The following is a 19571-nucleotide window of genomic DNA, read 5'->3' on the forward strand; positions in this document are numbered from 1 at the left end:
CGCCACGCTTGCCTGCCCCGCAGCAGCATGGTGTGGGGAGCAGGACCCGTCCCCATGCTGTCCCCTGTGCCACTGAAGGAGAAGCAAAATAGGGGGATGGAAGAAAAAATACTGTTTTAAGTGAGATTTTAAAGAGATTTGAGGGTAGAAAGGCAATTTGGTATCCCTTCCTGGTGGTGGAAGACCAAAAAAAGGAAGAGGACCAGAGATGGGGACCCCCTGAGGACAGGCTCCCATTTCCATGAGGTGCCACAGGGATGTTTGTTGTGCAGGAGTTTCACAGCTCTCGTGTATCTCCTCATTGCACCAGGAGTGTGGCTGGTGCCTTACCTCCCCTGCCAAGAAATACCGAGCAGGAATGCTCCACCAGTAAGTTCCCAAAGCCTTGCTAGCTCGCTAGCTTAAGGTGCACTGAGGGCAAGAAAACTCAGGTTTAAACTTTCCAAAGCAACCTGAGCTCAACCACAACTTCCCTGTTTTAGCTCCAGCTACTTATTTTAGTCATGAACCCAAGCACTTTGTCATCACCACCAATTTAACCGGAGATACCTATGCTGTTCCTGGTTACAAAGCCCCTTCCTTCCCCTGTGATGTATGCCATGGTGGCTGTGACAAAAATGCTGTGCCTGAGACTGAGCCCTTGTAAGAAACAGGGCATTTCTAGTGCTGAAGTGTCTCAGACTAGGCTGATACAGAAGGTCTCCCTTCTCCTGCAGAGACCGTGCCCACCAGCCCTGGTCTTTCTCATGAGGCCCAGCGCAAGAACCTCATCCGTGCCCGAGACAAGTCCTGGACTAGTGACTGCTCTTGGATATTACCTCCCCAGAGGTTCTGTTTCTGGACAGAAGTTGCTAACTGAACCAACAAATCCTTGCAGAAGCCTGGTTGTCCCATAAAATGGGCATAAAATCAGTGGTTAAATTCTGGGCTGCCAGGATTTAGAAGTATTTAGCCATGTTTCCCCAGGAGTTGCGGCAGGGCTGCCTACATGCGTGCAGAGGCAGTGCCCTTCCCTTCCGTCCCCTCCAACTGCTGAGTGGGGACACGGTCCCCCTGTCCCCTCACAGGTGGCTCTATGGAGGTGGCTGTATGCCACTGAGCTGCCACGTATCTGATTTCTTAAGGGATTTGAATCCTGACAAAGAGCATGTTAGATATATGCAAGGCATCTGTATTATTACTCTGATTAGGGCAATGGAGGTGGGGGAAAGGAGAAGGAGGGAAAATATGATTTCACTGCTCTCAGCAGAAAATAAATCGACTTTTGCAGAGAGTTCTGGTGCAGCCAAAGCTATGCTATCATTAAAAACGACTTTTTATTAAGCTGAACTCTATTCTCTCTCATATTGTATGATATGACAGCTCTCTTTTGATGGGAAAGCTTTCATTTGGCCAGAGAAAGGGATAATTTGCTTCTTTTAAGGAGTTAATCCTCCGGTCCATTTCCGGGCTGGGAACGGCTGTCCTCCCCCTGCCCTGAATTGGAGGCTCCGGCACAATGGAGATCATAACCGCCTCAAATCTACACCCGAGATGGAGAAATCAGATTTCCTTCTGGAGTCATTTTTGTGGGATTAGCTAAATCTTAGATCCACACTAACCCTTCACAAAGCCGCCAAGATTAGTTAGAATTTATTTTATTCACAAGGGGGTTTACGGTTTTCTTTCCAAAAGGATTATATCTCTCCATATATATTTAGGGTGGCTTCAGTCATAAAGCAGTTAGGTTAGAGGGAGAAAAAGTGCACGTGTGTATAAAATAAAAACTCTGCTGCAAGAATGACAGTCACTTGAAACTCCGGGACAAAGCAGCGATTCTGGATAGCCTCACTGGTCTGCTTTGAAGGCTATGTAAGCTGCCTTTTTTCCTTGCAAGACCCCATTCCAGAGTCTGCACAGAGAGCAGACCCTACTCAGCGTGAGCTCCTGTTCCCACGGCCGCTGCTCCTGGCCGAGGATGTCTGCAGAGCCAGCACCAGACACCGGCTCGGGCAGAAGAGGTCTGCAGTGCTCGTTCAGCATCGAGAACATCCTCTCCAGCCCAGCTGAGAAGAGCTCCCAGGTCCTGGTCCCGCTCTGCCTGCGGGGCATCTTGGACTGCACGCCCAAGGGACTGCGCCAGCTGGAGGCCATCACGGCCAGCAACCTGCAGGAAGAGGAGGAGGAGGAGGAAGAGCTGGAAGGCGCAGGTTGCAACTGCTGCTGCTGCTCCCACACGAGTGTCCGGCCCCTGCAGGACTCTTCAAGTTGGCTGGGTGAGTGGTTGGGGTTGATGCACTGCGTGCGGCTTGTGGAGGGGCTGGTGCTGGCACTGGGTAGAGGGGAAATGCTGGGCATTGTGTGACAATGTGGGACTATGTGGCCTGCCACAGCTCCAGCTTGGCTTCCTCAGACTGCTGGATCTGTTCTCGGTGTGGCTGGGGAGAGCAGGCACCTTACCTGCAATGCTGCCAGGGCTTTAAAAACAACAGGTGCTATTTATCACCAGGTATGGCTGCTTTATTGTAAAACACACAGACTCTGATCTTTCCAGGGGTGGAAGTTCTCCAGGGAGTGTGGGGGCCCATGGTCATTCTGCCAGTGCACAGAGCTGTGCCTGAGCTTCATGATGCAACCCACCCTCAGAAACCTCACTTGTCCTCTAAGGGAAAGATATTCTTGGTTACATCTAGTAAAATTGCTGCATCTGGGAAAAAAAAAAAAAAAAAAAAAAAGTAAAAAACCTCAAGCATGTGGTTCAAAAGTATCCTTTGAACCACATTCTGAACCACGTTCAGAAATCCCCCAAGTCATGATGGAGTCACAACCTCTATCCGCTATGTAAGTTTCCAGTCATTTTCTGGAGCTGGCCACTGTGTAATTGGCAAGTAAACAAGGAAAACACCACCAGTGCTCCCTGCCTGCACACTTTTCCCTGAGCGATGCCCTAAGCCCTTCTCACACTTGCATAATGATCGTGCAGCTTTTCATCCATGCCAGCTGGCCTGCTGTGCTCCTTCCACCTCACAGGTGTGGATGCAGCCCGTGCCTGACCTGCCTTGAGCCAGGGCTGTGTCTTAGCCCCTTGTCCCCATGGCACTGACTGTCCCTCTCCTTGCAGACGCCAGGTTCCCCTGGCCCATGCGGCTGCTTCACTCGGCAGCCAGAGCCTGCAGGAGTCCCCAGGGCAGCCCGAGCGAGCTGCAGGCTTTCCAGCAGATCCAGCGCCGCACGCGCCGCCATCGCACCATATTCACCGAGGACCAGCTGCAGGCCCTGGAAACGCTTTTCCACCAGAACCAGTACCCGGACGTCATCACCAGAGAGCACCTGGCGAATCGCATCCACCTGAAGGAGGAGAGGGTGGAGGTGAGGTCCTGCAGCCCTGTGAGGTGGCAGGGGGAGCGTTGTGCCTCTCTGCCTGCTGTCACCCCAGGGGAACACAGGCTGAGGGGTTGCACTGTCTGTGTTGGGAGCTGCAGAGGCAGGGCTTCAGTGTGAAACCTTTCTCGGGTATTTGACAAAAGACCTGAATTTAGGTTTGGCAAGTAATGGAAGAGTGTTAAAGTGCTTGGCTGGGGTATTTGTTCTGGTTTCTGGTGCCATAAAGCCAGCCTGTCACAGAACCACCTGTACAAACATGGATGTGCTCCTGCCCTGCACCTGAACCTGTGTCCCTTATGTATGCCATCACCCGGGGAGGGCTGATTACACTTTGTATTACATTTATTGTGGGGGAAAGTCTCTGCGGGGAGTCGCACTGATTGCAGCGGGCGTTCACTTCGTGTTTTGCACTTCCAGGTCTGGTTTAAGAACCGCCGGGCCAAGTGGCGCCACCAGAAGAGGGCGTCCGCCGCGGCGCTGGGCCTGCAGGGCGCCAAGGAGCCCCCGGCCGGAGCCCCCTGCGCTCGGGGCAGCCGGGAGGACGGCGGCGAGGCGGCGCGGCCCTTCCCGGCCCCGGCTCGGGGCACGGCGCTCGGGGGGCGCCCCGGGTAGGCCGCGGACTGAGGCGGGGGAGAGGAGGGACGGGGTCGGGACCGGGCCGCGCCGTTGCCATGGCAACGGGCCGCCAGGGGGCGCCGTGACGTCACCGCGCGGCGGCTACGGCGGCTGAGGAGGCGCCATGATGGCGGCGGCTCCCGCGGCCTCCGCCGGGGCCTTGGTGCCGGTGGCGGCCCAGAGGGAGGCGGCGGCGGCGCGGCCGGGCCCCAAGAAGATCCTGGACGAGGACGCGTACATCGAGGTGCGCGGCGGGCGCGGCCGGCCCCGCGCTCTGCCTGCCCGGCTGCTCGCGGCCTGGCCTGGGCCCGGCCCCGGGGCCCCCTCAGCGTCCCCTCAGCGTCCCCGCGGTTCGTTTACGCGTTGTTTGTTTCTCCCCGCGTGTAGAGTCTAGAGAAGATCATCCAGCGGGACTTCTTCCCCGACGTGGAGAAGCTGCGAGCGCAGAAGGAGTATCTGGAGGCGGAGGAAAACGGTGACTTGGAGAAGATGAGGCAAATCGCTATTAAGTTTGGCTCCTCGCTGGGCAAATCCTCGAGGGACACCCCTGTGCCGTGTAAGAACCGCTCACCGGGCTGCCCTAGTGCTTATGCTGAGGGTGTAGGTGGCTTCCACAAAAAAAAAATACAAACAAAACACACTTGTGCTTTGTCTTTTTATACAGTGGGCTACGCAAGAAAGAAAAAAGGCTGCCTTAACCGTTTGGAACTTTATTTTTATTAGGTTTATTTAAGGTGGAAGGTTTTATATTTAATATTATGGCTCTTTTACCTAACTTCGTGCTGGCGGTGGTTGTCTTAAGTCCCAGGTAACGTCAGTCCTGATTCTTTCATATACTGCAGTCAGGAGTAGCCATATCTGATGACTAATGCTGAATTTCTCCCTGATGGCGTTTAATAATGCCATTTAGAAGGAGTGCTGTTGGGGGAGTGGGGGCGGAAACAGCTGCAGAGTAACCATAACTCAGAGCCACATTTTGTCAAGCTTGTGTGCTCCAGGGAAAGTTACATGTTCTGACTCGCAGTATCAGAAGCTCTAGGCTATGTGCTCAGTCATTATTATAGTTTCAGGGGATTTTGTTGCAACTGTAAATAAAGAAGAGTTTCATATATTTAGGATGGAAGTTGTTGAAAGTTCATGACTGTCAGAGGTTTGTGTAGCAGGCATCTGATGCCTTACTGTATATTTGCTTTCACTTTGAGTTCAGCTGTGTTTTACACTAAAGCCCGGTGCCTGGATGACTTCTAGCTGCGCAGTTTAGGTAACTAGCCTTCTCATGGCAAAAGAACACACCTCACCAAGTGGCTTTCTTTCCTTCCCTACCATAGGTGCTAACACTCACCTGGGTTAGATTGTTAACATGCTCATGCTGCTGCTTCTGTTGGTTAAAACTGTAAATAGGATGGCAAATACATGGGGCCTTGGTTCTCCTGTGTATTTTTCTCAGCAGGAAAAAAATGTCTTAGAGCAAAATCTTGTTCAGTGATTAGCACAGTATTGAAAAGACTATTTTGTATTCTTTTCACAACTTTTTAATTAAATTAGTCTTCTTGTGATACGTCTTCTGTGACTCATATTTGGTACGTGACCCATACTGTGATGCAAGATACCACGGACAGTGGCCTGTTCTGTGCTCTGGTAACCATGTAAACCTTCTTGTTTCTGTCTCAGATGTTACTCCAGCTACGTTTGAAACCCCAGAAGTTCATCCAGGTGGTCTTCCACTGGGAAATAAATCCAAAGCTGGCATCAAAGCTGCAGAGGAAGGTAGGAGAATGATGTTCCTGTAGCTGAATTCTTCAGCAGCAGGAACATATATTTGTGAGCTCTGTCTCCTGGGAAGGTTTCGGGTATTTAGCCAATGTTTAAGCAGTTTCTTTTAACCTTCTAAGTAAGTGAAAATGATCACTTGGAAGTTGGGCTTGATGCACATTTCATATCGGGTGTGTGAATTCTCAGTTATGAGTTAGGGCTGTGCAAAGTCTTAATTCAGCTTATTTCTTTCAAAGCAGTAATTTTTTCCTGTGTCACCTGAAATTAGGGTCAATAAGCAATGGTAGTAGGGGTAGAGATGTTTGTATAGTATACTATAGACATCTGCTAGCAGCTGTCTGCTTGTGCATTTTCCCTTTAACACAAGTAGCTATAAATGCTGTAGAAGCCTTTATGTGAAAATTGGTTGTCTTCTAAAAAAATAATATTCTACCACTCTGCATGTATGTACTTTTTTTGACTATGTTTAATTATTAGTGGGTCAGTAGAAGGCTAGCTCTCAGAAGGGATAAGGAGTTACGTGTAGGTTTGTTATAGAAAGGGAGGTATTAACCTTTCTCAGGCTTTTTTCCTCCTCTTGTTAGGAGAAGCAGAAAAAGATGATAAAGATGCGCTTCCCAATTTGGACAGCTTCTTAGCAAAACACACGAGCGAAGATAATGCTTCGTTTGAGCAGATCATGGAAGTGGCCAAAGAGAAGGAGAAAGTCAAGCATGCGTGGCTGTACAATGCAGAAGAGGAGTACACCCAGGTAAGGAAATGGCTCAAGTGTAGCGCTGCTTTTCCAAAATGACACAACACAGAAACACCATTTTGCTGTATTTCTTGCTTGATTAAGTAATATATTATCTTACCTTCTGTTTTCAAAAGCTGCTGTAAATCCAGAGGAGAATTCATTGGTTTTGAGTATGGGGCTGTTGAATTATTGAATTTTGAATTATTGAATAAGAATAGAATTACTGAATTATTGAATAAGAATAGAAAGAACTTGATAGAAGGTGCATGGAGTGATCACATCTAAAGCTGAGCTAAGCCTGAGTTTTTTGGCTTCTGTGTTAGCTGAATGCTTCATTTTGAAATCCTGTTTTTCCCATCTGTAATACAAGGATAGTCTTCAGTGATAAAAGTGATGTAAATCACTGAAGATCTCTCTCTGCCTGGGGCTCTGAGCCTGGGAAGCACAGCACCAGGTACACATGTGAGTGTTCCTGGCAGTCTCTTCCAGAGGCAGCAATATCAAAGCGAGCAGCCGAAGTACAGTTCCCCGTGTTTGTCCATTAACCATTTATCATTTGCAGTTGGATCATTTTTCTTATTTCAGTTTTCTGTGTCTATTATCAGTAATAATCTGTTCAACTGCTGATGTAAAATACTGCACACTGTGGCTGGCTGTGCTGTCTTCCTCAGCTAGCTTAATGGGAGATACAGGAGCTGTTCTGGGGCTGCCATGTCAGTCTTTCTAGATAAGTAGTGAGCAGCTCGCACTGTTACCAGATGTGTCAATGTGGATCTGAGCTGCAATGCCTTTTGAATGAATTTTGGCACTAATACATAAGTGAAGCTTGCCATTGTGTTTTGTTTTTTTTTTAATCCCAGCTAATGTGAAGCCTCAGAGCCTGTTACAATAAAAGTACCCTCTGTGTATCCTTGTGCATCTTCTTGGCTAGAATGCTTTAAATCAGAGTTAAAAGGCAGGCAGCAGAACATCCCCAAAGGGATTGTTTTGGGTCAAGGCAAGGTTGTCAGAGCCAGCCTGGTGCTGATGCTCCATGTCTTCCTGTCAGGCAGTGCTGTGTGTTCAGACCTTGCTCTTCCTTGCACAGCACGCCTGCTTGTGGAGCAGACGCTGTGGCCTCATTTGATGTGTTCAGCAATGATGCTGCTTTATAAGTGTATGTGGATGATACCTCTGGATGATATCAGTTAATCTGTTCTGGTAGTATTGTCGAATTTTAGTGTGGAAAAAATAAAAAGTGTAGTAACTTATCAATGGCTGACTGTATTCTGCTAGCTTCTTGTAACTACTAGTGATGCTACTGTGCTGGTACCGGCATGCAGGTAATAGTGTCAATATGACAAGTACTTCCATAGCTGTATTCCTGGGGAAAAGCTTACCAGTTCTCTGAGTATTCAGGCAGTTTCTGCTCTTTTCTTACTTCTTATGTCAGCTAATACATTTTGTGTGAGACTGGGATGGTACAAAGATTCTCCCAGGGTTACTCTCTTTGGCCTTGTAGACTGCCTTGATATTAGACACATAGCATGTCTTGCTGTTCCCTTTTTTAGTGACGAAGGCTTCATTTTAATTTTGATTACTAGAGAAAAAGGTTGAACCATTCTAAGTGTTGTTGCAAGATGTAATTGTCATAATCTTTCTGAGAAGTCTTTAGTCTTCACTTGATTTTATACCAGAATTTCATACGGAGTTTTCGTTTGTGAAGCTCACCTACGGGACAGGATGTTTTCTCAAGTGCCAGTTGCTAGAGAGAGGGAGCTGATGCTATGCAGGTGTGAAGTGCGTTAGGGCACGTGGCTGAGCTGGTGATTGAGCTCTCCAAGTAATATATATGCCTGATTAAAAGATAGCAGGAGTCTGTTTCATACCTGTTTTTTTATTTTTATTATTATTATTATTTACACTCTTCCAGCGACGAAATGAAAACCTGGCACTTCCTTCAGCGGAGCAGCAAGCCCTGGAGAATGTGAAAGCTGGGCTGGAGACCTGGGAGTACACTGCTCGAAACACCCTCATGTATTATCCAACAGGTGAGGCATGCAAGTCTCTCAGGAGATGCACTGGTTTAGGTGGGTTGACTCCAAACAGTGCTTACAGCACTTCTGTAGGTGACAGAGCAGCTCTTTCTGGTGATACTGCGCTATTTATTCTGTGGAGCTCAGAGATGTGCAGTTGTTAGTCTTCTGCACCCCGCCCCGTTCCTGGGATCTTGCTTCATTGCCTCTGATTGCAAAGCCTGAGCATGTTCTGTCACTGAACACAATCACTGAACATGTTACAGAAGTGCTTGTTTACAGGAGCCGTAGATCTTTCCGGTTTGGTTTATCTTATTTATAAGCATTTTTCTGTCATCTTTATTCATTCCTTGCTTCTCAAAGCACCTTTTGTTTCTTGGTCCCTTGGTTACTATAGAAAACTACATCATTTTGTAGCTTCCATTCTGGCTATAAATATACAAATGATAATTTCTACAAAAAAATGAAGTAGAGAAAAGAAAATATAGTTGACTCTTTTCTTTAATAAAAACAAAACAAACAACCACAACCAACCAAACAAAAAACCACTGATCTTAACTTATCTTTTTTGTGTTACAAATCGTATCCTGGTGGTACCTGAGCCCTTCCATAAAAGACTTCTGCTTTTCCAGGTGTACCTGATGAGGAGGACACATTCAAGAAGCCCAGGGAAGTTGTCCATCGAAACACTCGTTTTGTGAAGGACCCTTTTAGCCAAGCTGTGAGCAAATCCCAGCTCCAGCAAGCTGCAGCCCTCAATGCTCAGGTTGGATAATTTTACTGCTTCTGACCTAAGCCTTTTAAAACTGCTCTCTGATGTTTGTCAGCCAGGAGAACTGTGTGTGCTTGATACAGCTGACTGGCACCTTTCTCTAAAGACAGATGAATGACATTGTCTTCTATTATTTTAGTACAAACAGGGCAAAGTGGGACCGGATGGGAAAGAGCTGATACCCCAGGAGTCTCCAAAAGTGAACGGATACGGATTTGTGGCTACCCCCTCTCCTGCCCCTGGTAAGAATTTTTGTTGTTGTTGGGTCTTTGGTGGTGGTGGGTTTTTATTTTTATTTTTTTTCTCCCCGTGATGTAAGAGGATTGCTGCTGCACTTGTTGATGTACTGTTTGTTCAGCATTGGAGTGTTGTTTTTGGTTTAGATGAGGAGGCAAGGCTGTATGTGCCTCATGTGCTGGTGACTTGTGTACCGTGTGTGCCAGTTTGATGCAGTGATTAAAAGTCACGCAGTACCAGAGACTCTGAGCAAGCTGCTCTGCCATTGCACAGGAATCCTCTAGAGGGGTGAGCCATCCTAGGCAACCTACACCTGGTGTTCAGTGGCTGCTATTATTTTCTTTTAATCTCTGGGTGAGGCTTCTCTAGTGCTTAAAGACAGAAATTCAAACATTAACCTTCCAACACGTTCAGTTGGTCCTTTTACAAAGTGGGGAGCGTTCCTGATCATGTGTCCTGTAGGTTGGTGTGTGATGGTTCAGCCCAGCGCATAGGAATATATTTTATCTCACTGGCTTCTCACTGTAACATAGTATTTTCCTCCTTCCTATTTCTTCTTTTCATCTTAATACTCTTGCGTGTAACAGATCATTTTGTTCAGCTGTATTAGCTTCGGGATACTTTTAGTTAGAATATACTGGTGGTTTTCTTCTACTTCAGATACGGTATCCAAATTCTGAGCTGTTCTTCACCAGTGTGGGTTTCCCTGTCTTTTATCACTGTGCTAAAAGGTGAGCACAGTGAGGCTTTTCATCTGAGAGGCCTGTAGGTGGCATGTGGAACGCGCTTCCTTTCCTCAGTGTAAATGCCTTTCCTAGATGCTGGACAGCCGGATTTTCTAGCCGGTGACTTAGCTGGGCTCATAGCTACAACTACAGAATAGGCTCTGTTAGGCAAGATGTTGTCACTGGTTGGCACAGGCTAACCTCAAGGTGAATTGCGAGTACATCTGGCTTATTACATACATTACTCATTTCCCTATTTTTAAATAGTTCCCCGTGTTGAAGGAGCTTTCAGACCATAAAAAAAAAAAAAAAGTTTCACTAAGCAAAAGCATACCGGATAGAAAAATAAACACATGGAAGGAACAGCTTGGGTGTTGTAACCTAGAGGGTGTCACAGCCACAAGCAGTCCTGGGAGTTTAAGGTCATGCCTTTTTAATGGGAACAACATGTCACTGTTCAAATGGGCTGTGATTTCCTCTGCAGGAGAAGGGCTCGTTTGTGTCTTGATAAATCTGCTGCATTTCATAATTTGGCTCTCCGGATGTTTTTTTTTTTTGCGTGTGTGTGTGTGTACTGCCCAAATAGTCAAATGTCCTGCATGAATGACTTTACAAATTTGTTTTTAGGTGTGAATGAGTCTCCTTTCATGACATGGGGTGAAATCGAAACCACCCCTTTGCGTCTGGATGGGTCGGAAACGCCATATGTGGACCGAACACCTGGGCCAGCTTTCAAGGTATTTTACGTCAGGAGTTAAGATGTCCTTCTTTTTTGTGGGGATGGACTAAGAAGAGAAAGACAAGCAAGTACTAATAGATTAACATTGTTGTGGGATGTGTGACACATCTCTGGGCTGCGTTCCAGTCCTTGAGACTAATAACCTGGGTTCTGCTTGGAGGGTGGAGGTGGACATGGATGCACGTGAAAGCTAGTTAGTGAAGGTACCTGAGATGGAACACACAGTTGGCAAGAGAGTGAGACTCAGAGTTCGATGTTGGGCCCAGATGAAGGGGCTTTTGGAGGTGCCTGGTTTCTCTGATTTTAATGTATGAACAGGCAGAAATCATAAGCTTTTATTCTGTCTTGATCTTCTGTCTGTCACCGTCTGAGGCAGCTGTATCATTTGAGGGTAGGGAAGGTACTCTGGCTTTGCTAAAGGCACCTGACCCTGTATGCCACCTGTCTCCTGCTGGTGTCATTGAATGTGAGTTGTCTGAGATTCCTTAGTTTAAGGAAGGTGTAATTTTCTGTGTGTGCCTCTGTTTTGTCAGACGTCAAAGTCCTTGACTGGTTTTCCTGCTGTGTTTAGCTATGGCTGTGTTTGCCTGAGAGCCGGCTGGCTACGGGCCAGGCTAGGCAAGACACAGGTGACATTGTTTGTCTACCAGAGACAGCAGGAGGGAGGAAATGCCAGAGGTAATGGCTGCTTCCTTGACTGAACTGGTTTTACCATTTTTGTTACTTGCAAAGGCAGGTTGAAGGTCTCTGTGTCCTCTCTGGCTTTTATGTAGCAGCAGAGAAGAGTGGGCTGATCCCACTCCTCCCTGGTTTAGGCCCTTGTCAGCTGCAATCCAACCGTGGAGGTGCTTTGTCTCACTACGCAGCACTCATGCTAGTGCCTTGACAAATAAACTGTGTGATGTATTTATAGATCCTGGAGCCTGGGCGTCGTGAGAGGTTAGGACTCAAGATGGCCAATGAAGTGGCAGCTAAAAACCGAGCAAAGAAGCAAGAGGCTCTTCGAAAAGTCACAGAAAACTTGGCCAGGTGAGACTTCTGTTCTGATGGCGGAATTGGGAAGGGGTGTTTTCTGATGAGGTTTAAATCAACATACACAGAAAGGGAGGGATGAGAAGAGTGCTGGGAGCAGAAGGGGTACAGGCAAGCCAACAGCTTTAAGAAGGAACTCAATTCCCAAGGGAAGGTGTGTGGTGGTGGTTTGTGGTACTCGCTCCTGTTCTGCCCCACGCCACCCAAGCAGCGCACCTGGCCGGTGTCTCGCCTCACTGCAGTAAGAGGAGATGCGATACGGTTTGCTTGGCTGGGCCACAGGAGGGACAGTACAGGCTCAAAGGAAAAAGGCAGGCTGAGCTGGTCACGTTTAGGAGGGGTATTGGATGTTTCTCCATTACTTCTCTCTCTAGAGAGACAGGCTGCATTTACCTGCAGGCAGAAAGACCTCTGCAGCCAGTGGGTCTGGTCAGTGGAGGGAGTGGATACCAAGCTCTCCTATGGAAGCATCGATAGTATTCCTGATAAATGGCAATTTTTTACTGTAAAATCTGTTAAAACTGTCTTTTCTATTCCAGCCTCACTCCAAAAGGACTAAGCCCAGCAATGTCACCGGCCTTGCAGCGACTCGTAAACAGGACTGCAAGTAAATACACTGACAAAGCCCTGCGAGCCAGCTATACTCCTTCCCCAGCCCACACGGGAACGCCAGGTTACAAGACCCCTGCAAGCGGGCCTCAGACACCCACAGGCACCCCGCAGTCTAGGACAGTATCTCAGACACCAGTATCTCAAGACACGACATCGATCACAGACAATTTACTGCAGCTTCCTAAAAGAAGGAAGGCATCTGATTTCTTCTAAATGTTCCAGTCATCAGCAAGGCAGTAGCGAACTGTCTGTGCTTAGCTGGCTGCAAGCTGGATGTCGCGAGCCATCAGTAGTGAGGGGTATCTAGGTACAGCTGCCAGAGCAGAAAGCAGCAGTTACTAGATCTGGGACCAGGTCTAGACTATGTGGCTGAAGCAGCTTTGTGATGTGCTTTTGGAGGCAAAATATCTCCTGCTGTGGTATAACTTCCCTCTGAACTGCACGGATGTGTTACACGGGGCTGCTGTATTGTAAGGATGCTTCCTGCAGTGGCAGAGAAGAGTCTGGACTCTTAGAAAACAGCGATAATTTTTTAAAGATATATTTCTTTTTTTTTTTTTAAGATGGCCATGCGTTTAAATACATTTCTGTACAGATATATCTATTTATAAAACGTGGTAAGCCTTCCTAAAAGGTTGGACTGGACTTTCCTCCTGCTTGTCAAACTTCTTTGGTCTTGTGCTTTGCAGAAGAGAGGATATAACCGTGTATATATTGAGACATGACCCAGAATTTTAGAGGGCTTCTGTTTAATGTAAGTGGAGTTCAAACTGATGCTCCTGAGTGTACAATGGACCTGTCAAGAGAATTGTTATGTTGTGAAAAAAGTATGCATGTGGTTCCAGACATCAATTCACACTTCCTAATAATCTGCACTGTTACTTACTGAATTCTGCAGCTGGTATAATCAGAAACTTGAGAAACGTGTGAGAAATGTGTCAGTCAGCAGCACTGTGACCTGAAAGTTTTCTGATGTGCTTTTGACCGTAACTTCTGGTCCCTGCAAACCGTATCAGACAGGCCTTTTAAAACAGCAGTGTTCGTTCAGCTCAGCAGATGCACTGTATTTTGTGTTTCTATACTTTGTAAAGCAAAAGACGAGGAGTGTTTCTTAAAGGGTTCAGAGAAGCTCAAGTTGAAAACCAGCAGTTCACAAGTTGGACCGATTTTTAAGAGGATCCATTTTCCTTCTGTCCTTCCTGTTCTGCAGGGTGGGTTTTGGCTTCCTGTTTGTGCTCAGGCTTTTTGTCATGCAGGTTTTGGGAACACTCACCAGTTTCTGCAGCTGGCGGAGAGGTTGGGATTTGGGATTTTGGAGTCTGCAACCATGAGTGTTTCAGAACTTCATCTATACACAGCCTCTGAGATACATCGGGCTGGAGCAAGTGGTAAATAAGGTCCTTGCACTCTGTAGTCAGGTATTTTGACTTGGGGAAGGGAATCCTGTGTTGTTTCTGAATATAGATCATTTTTCTAACATTGGAATCATCAAAGGGCATTAATGCGTAGACCATTGTATAGAGGATGACGCCCAGGCTCCATATGTCAGAAATCTTGGGGTCGCAAGGAATGCCCTGCAGCACTTCAGGGGCTGCGTATGCAGCAGACCCACAGAAGGTTTTACTGAGAATAGTTCTCCCATTTTCATCCCGAGACAAGGGTTTGGAAAAGCCGAAGTCTGACAACTTGACATTTAGGTCTTTGTCGAGAAGGATGTTCTCACATTTCAGGTCCCTGTGAGCAAGGTCTGAGTCATGGCAGTGCTTGATGGCAGAAGCCAGCTGCTGGAACTTTAAACGAGCAAAGTCCTCCTTCATGGCTCCCGTGATCTTGATGTAGTCCAGGAGGTCTCCCTTCACCCCCAGCTCCATGATGATGTACACTTTCCCATTTGATGTCTCAAAGATCTCATAGGTTTTGATGATCGATGGGTGGTGCAAGCGTTTCAGAGCAGCTATTTCCCTGGGCAGAAATCTCTCCAGGAAGTCCCGGGGAGTTTTCCTCTTGTCGATTATCTTTACGGCCACGTTGCATTTCAACTTGTTGCAGTAGGCTGACTTCACCTTGCCGTACGAGCCCTCTCCCAGCGTGGCGCTCAGGCTGTAACCTTTCCTTTCAAGCACCGCAGCATCGTCCATGGTGGGAGAGCTTTGGGGAGCTGTGTGAGCTGGTGCTGGTGAGCATCATGCGTGGTGGCAGGTGGTGTGGCTGTGCACCATGGTGGCTGCCCGAGCTGCTGGAACCGCGGGCGAGCGGCCAGCCGGCCCGGCACCGGGCGCTGTGTGATGTCACAGACAGCTCCCGCGGTCAGATCGGCAATTCCAGTCCTGCACAGCCCCTGGGTGACCTCATCCGAGGTAAAATGTGGTGGCAAGTCTGAGGGACAGTGGTCGTGCTCCACCCTTCTTCATAAAACAGTCTTTGTGTTTAGTTTTGCTGGTAGGGTGGAAGCAGCTTAAAAGTTTTTCTTTTTTTTTTCTGAAATGTGCCTACATCTTTTATACATTACATTGTGTTAACCAGGAGCTGAGCTGTGCAGTAAATAATTCGGTAGACACATTTGATTGGTGTGGGGAATTATCTCTGGCATCTTAGAAGGAAAATGAATGTAATCACACGGGGTGAATTTTGGGAGGGGGGGAGGCATCCTCCTCTTCAGTCTTTAGTCTGCCAGCTTCCTCCTCCCTGCCCTCCTCCACAGGGTAATATGAAGGAATTTTTCCTAATGATGTTCAGGAAAAAGCTCCTTCCCGAAAGCATAAAGCTATTGGAAAAATGTCTTAAGTAACTAAATTTAGTGAAGTAGAACTCCTTTAAAATATTTCTACTGCTGAAGGTTTCATTTTTTACTTACTAGATTGAAATCTAGTCTTAGCAATTCTTTTGGTTATCTTGAGTTTACAAAAGACTTGTTGTTAAGTTTCTTAAATGCTTTCGTTCCACAGTGGACCAGTTTTGTCTGCAATGGCTGCGTTCAAGAATTGCGGTGGGTTTTTGTTTGTTTGCTTGGGGTTTGGAAGGGCAGGATGTGCCATCCCTTAACTTCATTTCCTTAGTTTTCGTTCAGCCCCTCAATTCCGCAGGTCATGAATTGCTGCTTTTTGTGGGCTTTGCATCTGGCTTTTTCTTAAACCCTCACTGTTTGGGAAGTTCTGGCTTCCAGCTTCTGATATTCTCGAGAAAGGTTCAGGACAGCACCTTCTTCAGAGTTGATCGGAGGATTCCTGTTGTTTTGCGTGTTGATTGCTTCACTGTCATCAGCCTCTGGAGCTTTGTGCTTTGTGTTGGTTTCAGCTTTTTCAAACTTGATTTTTCAGCTTCTATGTGTCAGACTTCAAAGACTTGACAGCGATGGGAAAAGCACAGGGCTAGGGACAATCGTGCAGCATGGACACCAACAGCATTCTGAAGAACTGAAGCAGTACCTCAGACAGCCAGACTGGGGCTTTTTAAAACTTTTTTCCTCCCTTTCTTTGAAACTTCTGGCTAATCGTTGTGATTAACCAGAAGGATGAAGAGCAGTTTTAACCACTCAGAGCTGTGCATGTTCCAGTAAGAGCTGATCTCTGAGCACCTTTTGAGCAGGAAACAGGTGTAGCCACGTGTGTGCCCTTCTTGCACCACGCCTGAGTACAGGGCAGCCTGTGTAACACTTGGCAGTCTTGACGTTTGCCATAATCAGGTGACGCTTTACCCAGGGAACATCCGTGGAAATTTTTAGGCAGCTCTTTGAGCGGTGCCTGCAGACCTGTGTAAGGCCCGGGATGTTTGCCTTGCTTGTCCTGGTGGAGAGCTTCCTCTCGCACGGTTTCCGCTGCCGCTTCCAAAACTCACGTCCCTGAACAGGAAGCCCTTCCAAGTGAATGGAGTTTTTATAGTGCACCTTGTGAAAAGGAACTGATCAATCCGGCATTGCTGGGTTTGTGGCTGCATGAAATGAAGAGTTTTTGGTTTCTTTAATTTGGAAATAACTGAGGGCTGAGTTGTTCTTCAGGTAAACAAACAAAAACTATTCTCAGATGTTCATAAATGAACGTAAAGAATGTCTGTTTACTGATGCGTCCATGTTTTCAGTGGCCCTTGAGGACCGAACTGGGTAAATAACGATGAAGTTTTTAGGTAACATTTCTATTCATTTATTTCACAGTGTTCTGACAATCAGTGTCCCTAGTTAACAGATGATGCTCACACACAGAAGCATTTCTTTGCTCAGAAAGGCCTTGGCTGAACGCTTCCTAGTATTTCAGGCTAGTTGTGCTCATACCAGGATGTGGCCAGCTCACAGAATAACATGTAGACAAATGGGGAATCTGGGAAGTGTTAGTTTCGTATCGTGCAATTCATGCCTAAAAGCAGATTGCAGCAAATATCTTGTGGGACAGTGTTGGTTCTGTCATCCCTGGAGTGAATTAACCTACACAACCTTACTAACATCCTAGTCTTGATTCTGCCAGATTGAAGGGCCTTCGTGTATTTGCTGGAACTATAATTTATTTTCAGTGAAATGCTATAAAACTGGATCTCCTGAAGGTTATGGAGTGCTCTTCAGATGGGCTATTCCTGTAACACTTGCTTTGATGTCTTGTCTCCGCTTCCTGCTGCAGCCTTGAGCACCCTGTTATCTGTAATTAAGGAATCAGTGGGCTCTTTGTTGCCAGATTTTTTTGGTACTGTAGCACTAGCAGATAACGTGCTTTACATGGCCAAATCAAAAGCGAAAAAACCAGCTTGTTGTTGATGACTTCTTACTTTCTGAGCATTATTTTTCTTTTTACAAGTGAGGCCCAAGCATGCTTCCTCCCTCGGCCGCAGTAAGAGGCAGAGCACTTGCGGAGCTACGGAGGCTGTCGGCAGTGAGTGACGCTGCGAGGGGCCAGCGCTGGCCTGCAAGGAATCGGGGTGGCCCCTGTGGAGCTGGGGCCGTGGCCCGAGGTGGGGCTGTGATGTTGTGATGTTGGTGCCCACGTTACAGGGTCTGTGCGGGAAGGGGCAGCCCAGGGCTCGGCTCCGTGGGGGAAAGGAGATGGTGAGGGATCCCTGCACAAGGGCTTCTTGTTTGCGTAAGTGGGAAGAAAAACTGGGGCATTCTGGCTCTTCAGCAGTGTTGGTTTTGGCAAGGGCAGGCTGTAATTGTTAGAGAAAGTTACGAGAACCGTTACTGAAGAGCCAGGAGGATCGGGATGAGTTGCTGGAGGCAGGCCCTGTGCCTGAAAGCAGCAGAGGGGTGGCACGGGGCTGGCAGGGGCTGCAGCCTGGCCCCGCAGCTCTGCTCCTGCCATGGGCAGCCTCTGCCGTGCTCGGGGCCCTGCGCTGCTTCCTCCTGCCCTGGACGTTTCGCACGGATGGGAAGCTGCGGTTGGAAACACTGGGTTATTTTGGGGTTATTTTGGAGGACTGGGCTGTTCCTCTGCAAAAATAAGGGAAACGAATCCAGCCGGACAGGGGAGGGGGAGATGTTGCCGTGACTGCTTCCCCCTCGGTGCAGTCCTCATCCCTGGGTTATCGGGCCCGGGCCCCGCTCCTGCTGGGACGCTTCGGGCTGTGCCGGGGGCCCTGGGTGCGAAGCGAGGGCAGAGCAGCCCCCGCTTGGCTTGGGGCACTGCTCCCACCCCACGCTCAGGCCCCAGGTGAGGTGGGCTTAGGGTCCGGCTGCCTTTGAGGTCAGCACACCCCAACCTGGTGGGCTGGGAGCTGCGTCTGCCCGCGGCATCAAGGGGAAGGAGCCCCCGGGGCTGGGGCTCGGCTCCTGAGGGGCGCAGGGCGAGAAGCTTCAGGCAGCGTGCGGGGTGCCGACTACCCCTCGTCTCATTAATTAAATATTAATTAAATATTAATTAAAAACAAATAATTAAAAAAAAAGCACCTCATCTGTTAGCCCTGCTTTTGGCTGCACCCCCCCAGGCACCATCAGAGGTTTGGGTGCCCCCTCCCCACCCTCCCCCCTTGTTTTAGGTGCTCCCCCCCCCCCCCCCCCTCCTGGGTACCCCCCCACAGGTACCCCCCGTACCCCCCCCTTTGGCCACCCCCTCACCCCCCCCACCCCTCAGTGGGCGTGGCCTCCCTCCCGCCCCGCCCACCCCCGCGCCGCCGATTGGCCGGGAGGGGGCGTGGCGGCGGCGGGGCCGGGGCGGTGAGGCGGCGGGGAGGCGCGGCCGCCATCTTGTGCGTCGCCGGAGCCAGGCGAGGGGCCCGCGGCGCGGCGCCGCCCCGACCTCCGCGCTCCCCCCCCGCCGCAGCCAGGGCCGCCCGCAAAGCCCCGGGGCGGCGGCGGACGGGGCGGGGAAGAGCCCGGTGCGGCCCGGGGGGACCCGCGGTGGCGGCGGTGGTGGCGGTGGCGGCTCCTCCTCCTCCTCCTCCTCCTCCTCCTCCTGCCGCTGCCCTTCCTCCCGCCTCCCGTCGCCCCGCGGCTTTGTGGCGCTGCGCCGGGGGAGGATGAACGGAGGATAAATGGTGCCCAAAGCGGACAGCGGCACCTTCCTCCTGCTCTTCCTGCTGGTGCTGAGCATCACCGAGCCGCTGCGGCCAGGTAGGGGCGGCGGGGCCGGGCCTTCCTCCCTCTCCTCCTCCTCCTCCTCGGCTGCCCCCGGTGCAGCCCCGGGGGCCTCGGCCCGGAGCTGGCCGCAGCCGGGGGGTCGCGCCCCGAGCGGGGCTCCCGCCGAGCTCCCTGCCCCTAAAAGCGCTCAGGGGGGGATGCCTGGGGGGCGGCGGCGCCCGTGCAGGCTGAAGGCGGCTTCTGATATTTGGGGGGGAGTTTGGGGGTCGGGGAGCCCCGGTGGGGCCCTGCGTGGCCCCGCGGTTGGTTACCGGGGGCTGCGCTCAGCTGGCTCCGTGCTGCGCCCCCAGCCCCCTCCGTGGGTGAGGCTCCCGGGGGGAACCCGCAGCACCCCCACACCGCCCCCTTCCCGAGTCACTCCGAAAAGAAAATCCTCGTGGCATCTCGCTGCTCCTGTCA

The 19571-nt window shown here is 49.4% G+C and overlaps 4 protein-coding genes across 5 annotated transcripts in view; 3 read left to right on the top strand and 1 right to left on the bottom strand.

The window, feature by feature from the left end:
• Positions 1-1957: 1957 nt before the first annotated feature.
• Positions 1958-3975, top strand: GSC2 (goosecoid homeobox 2; the record flags this gene model as incomplete). The annotated part of the gene is made up of 3 exons (XM_084297421.1): positions 1958-2255; positions 3101-3348; positions 3781-3975. 3 exons carry the CDS (start codon positions 1958-1960, stop codon positions 3973-3975), a joined length of 741 nt encoding a protein of 246 aa, XP_084153547.1.
• Positions 3976-4085: 110 nt separating this feature from the next.
• Positions 4086-13269, top strand: ESS2 (ess-2 splicing factor homolog). Of its 2 annotated transcripts, XM_084297033.1 has the most exons (10): positions 4086-4222; positions 4366-4534; positions 5650-5745; positions 6336-6502; positions 8400-8517; positions 9135-9268; positions 9414-9516; positions 10864-10973; positions 11889-12004; positions 12547-13269. In XM_084297033.1, exons 1-10 carry the CDS (start codon positions 4103-4105, stop codon positions 12830-12832), a joined length of 1419 nt encoding a protein of 472 aa, XP_084153159.1. In that variant the 5' UTR covers positions 4086-4102; the 3' UTR covers positions 12833-13269. The 2 variants fall into 2 exon arrangements, with proteins under 2 accessions (XP_084153159.1, XP_084153160.1); XM_084297034.1 differs by lacking the exon at positions 4086-4222 and having other exon boundaries at positions 4394-4534; positions 6314-6502.
• A 137-nt stretch (positions 13270-13406) lies between these two features.
• On the bottom strand, positions 13407-15303 carry TSSK2 (testis specific serine kinase 2). Its single transcript, XM_084297035.1, has one exon. It carries the CDS (start codon positions 14755-14757, stop codon positions 13789-13791), a length of 969 nt encoding a protein of 322 aa, XP_084153161.1. The 5' UTR covers positions 14758-15303; the 3' UTR covers positions 13407-13788.
• A 3447-nt stretch (positions 15304-18750) lies between these two features.
• The window catches only part of DGCR2 (DiGeorge syndrome critical region gene 2), a 45056-nt gene continuing 44235 nt past the window's right edge, over positions 18751-19571 (top strand). The window contains exon 1 of the mRNA XM_084297581.1: positions 18751-19145. Coding sequence (XP_084153707.1) covers positions 19067-19145 — 79 coding nt within the window. The 5' untranslated portion in view covers positions 18751-19066. The remainder of the gene's footprint in view (positions 19146-19571) is intronic.

The sequence above is a fragment of the Netta rufina genome (genome assembly GCF_964035555.1).
Source record: "Netta rufina genome assembly, chromosome: 17".
Lineage (NCBI taxonomy): Eukaryota > Metazoa > Chordata > Aves > Anseriformes > Anatidae > Netta > Netta rufina.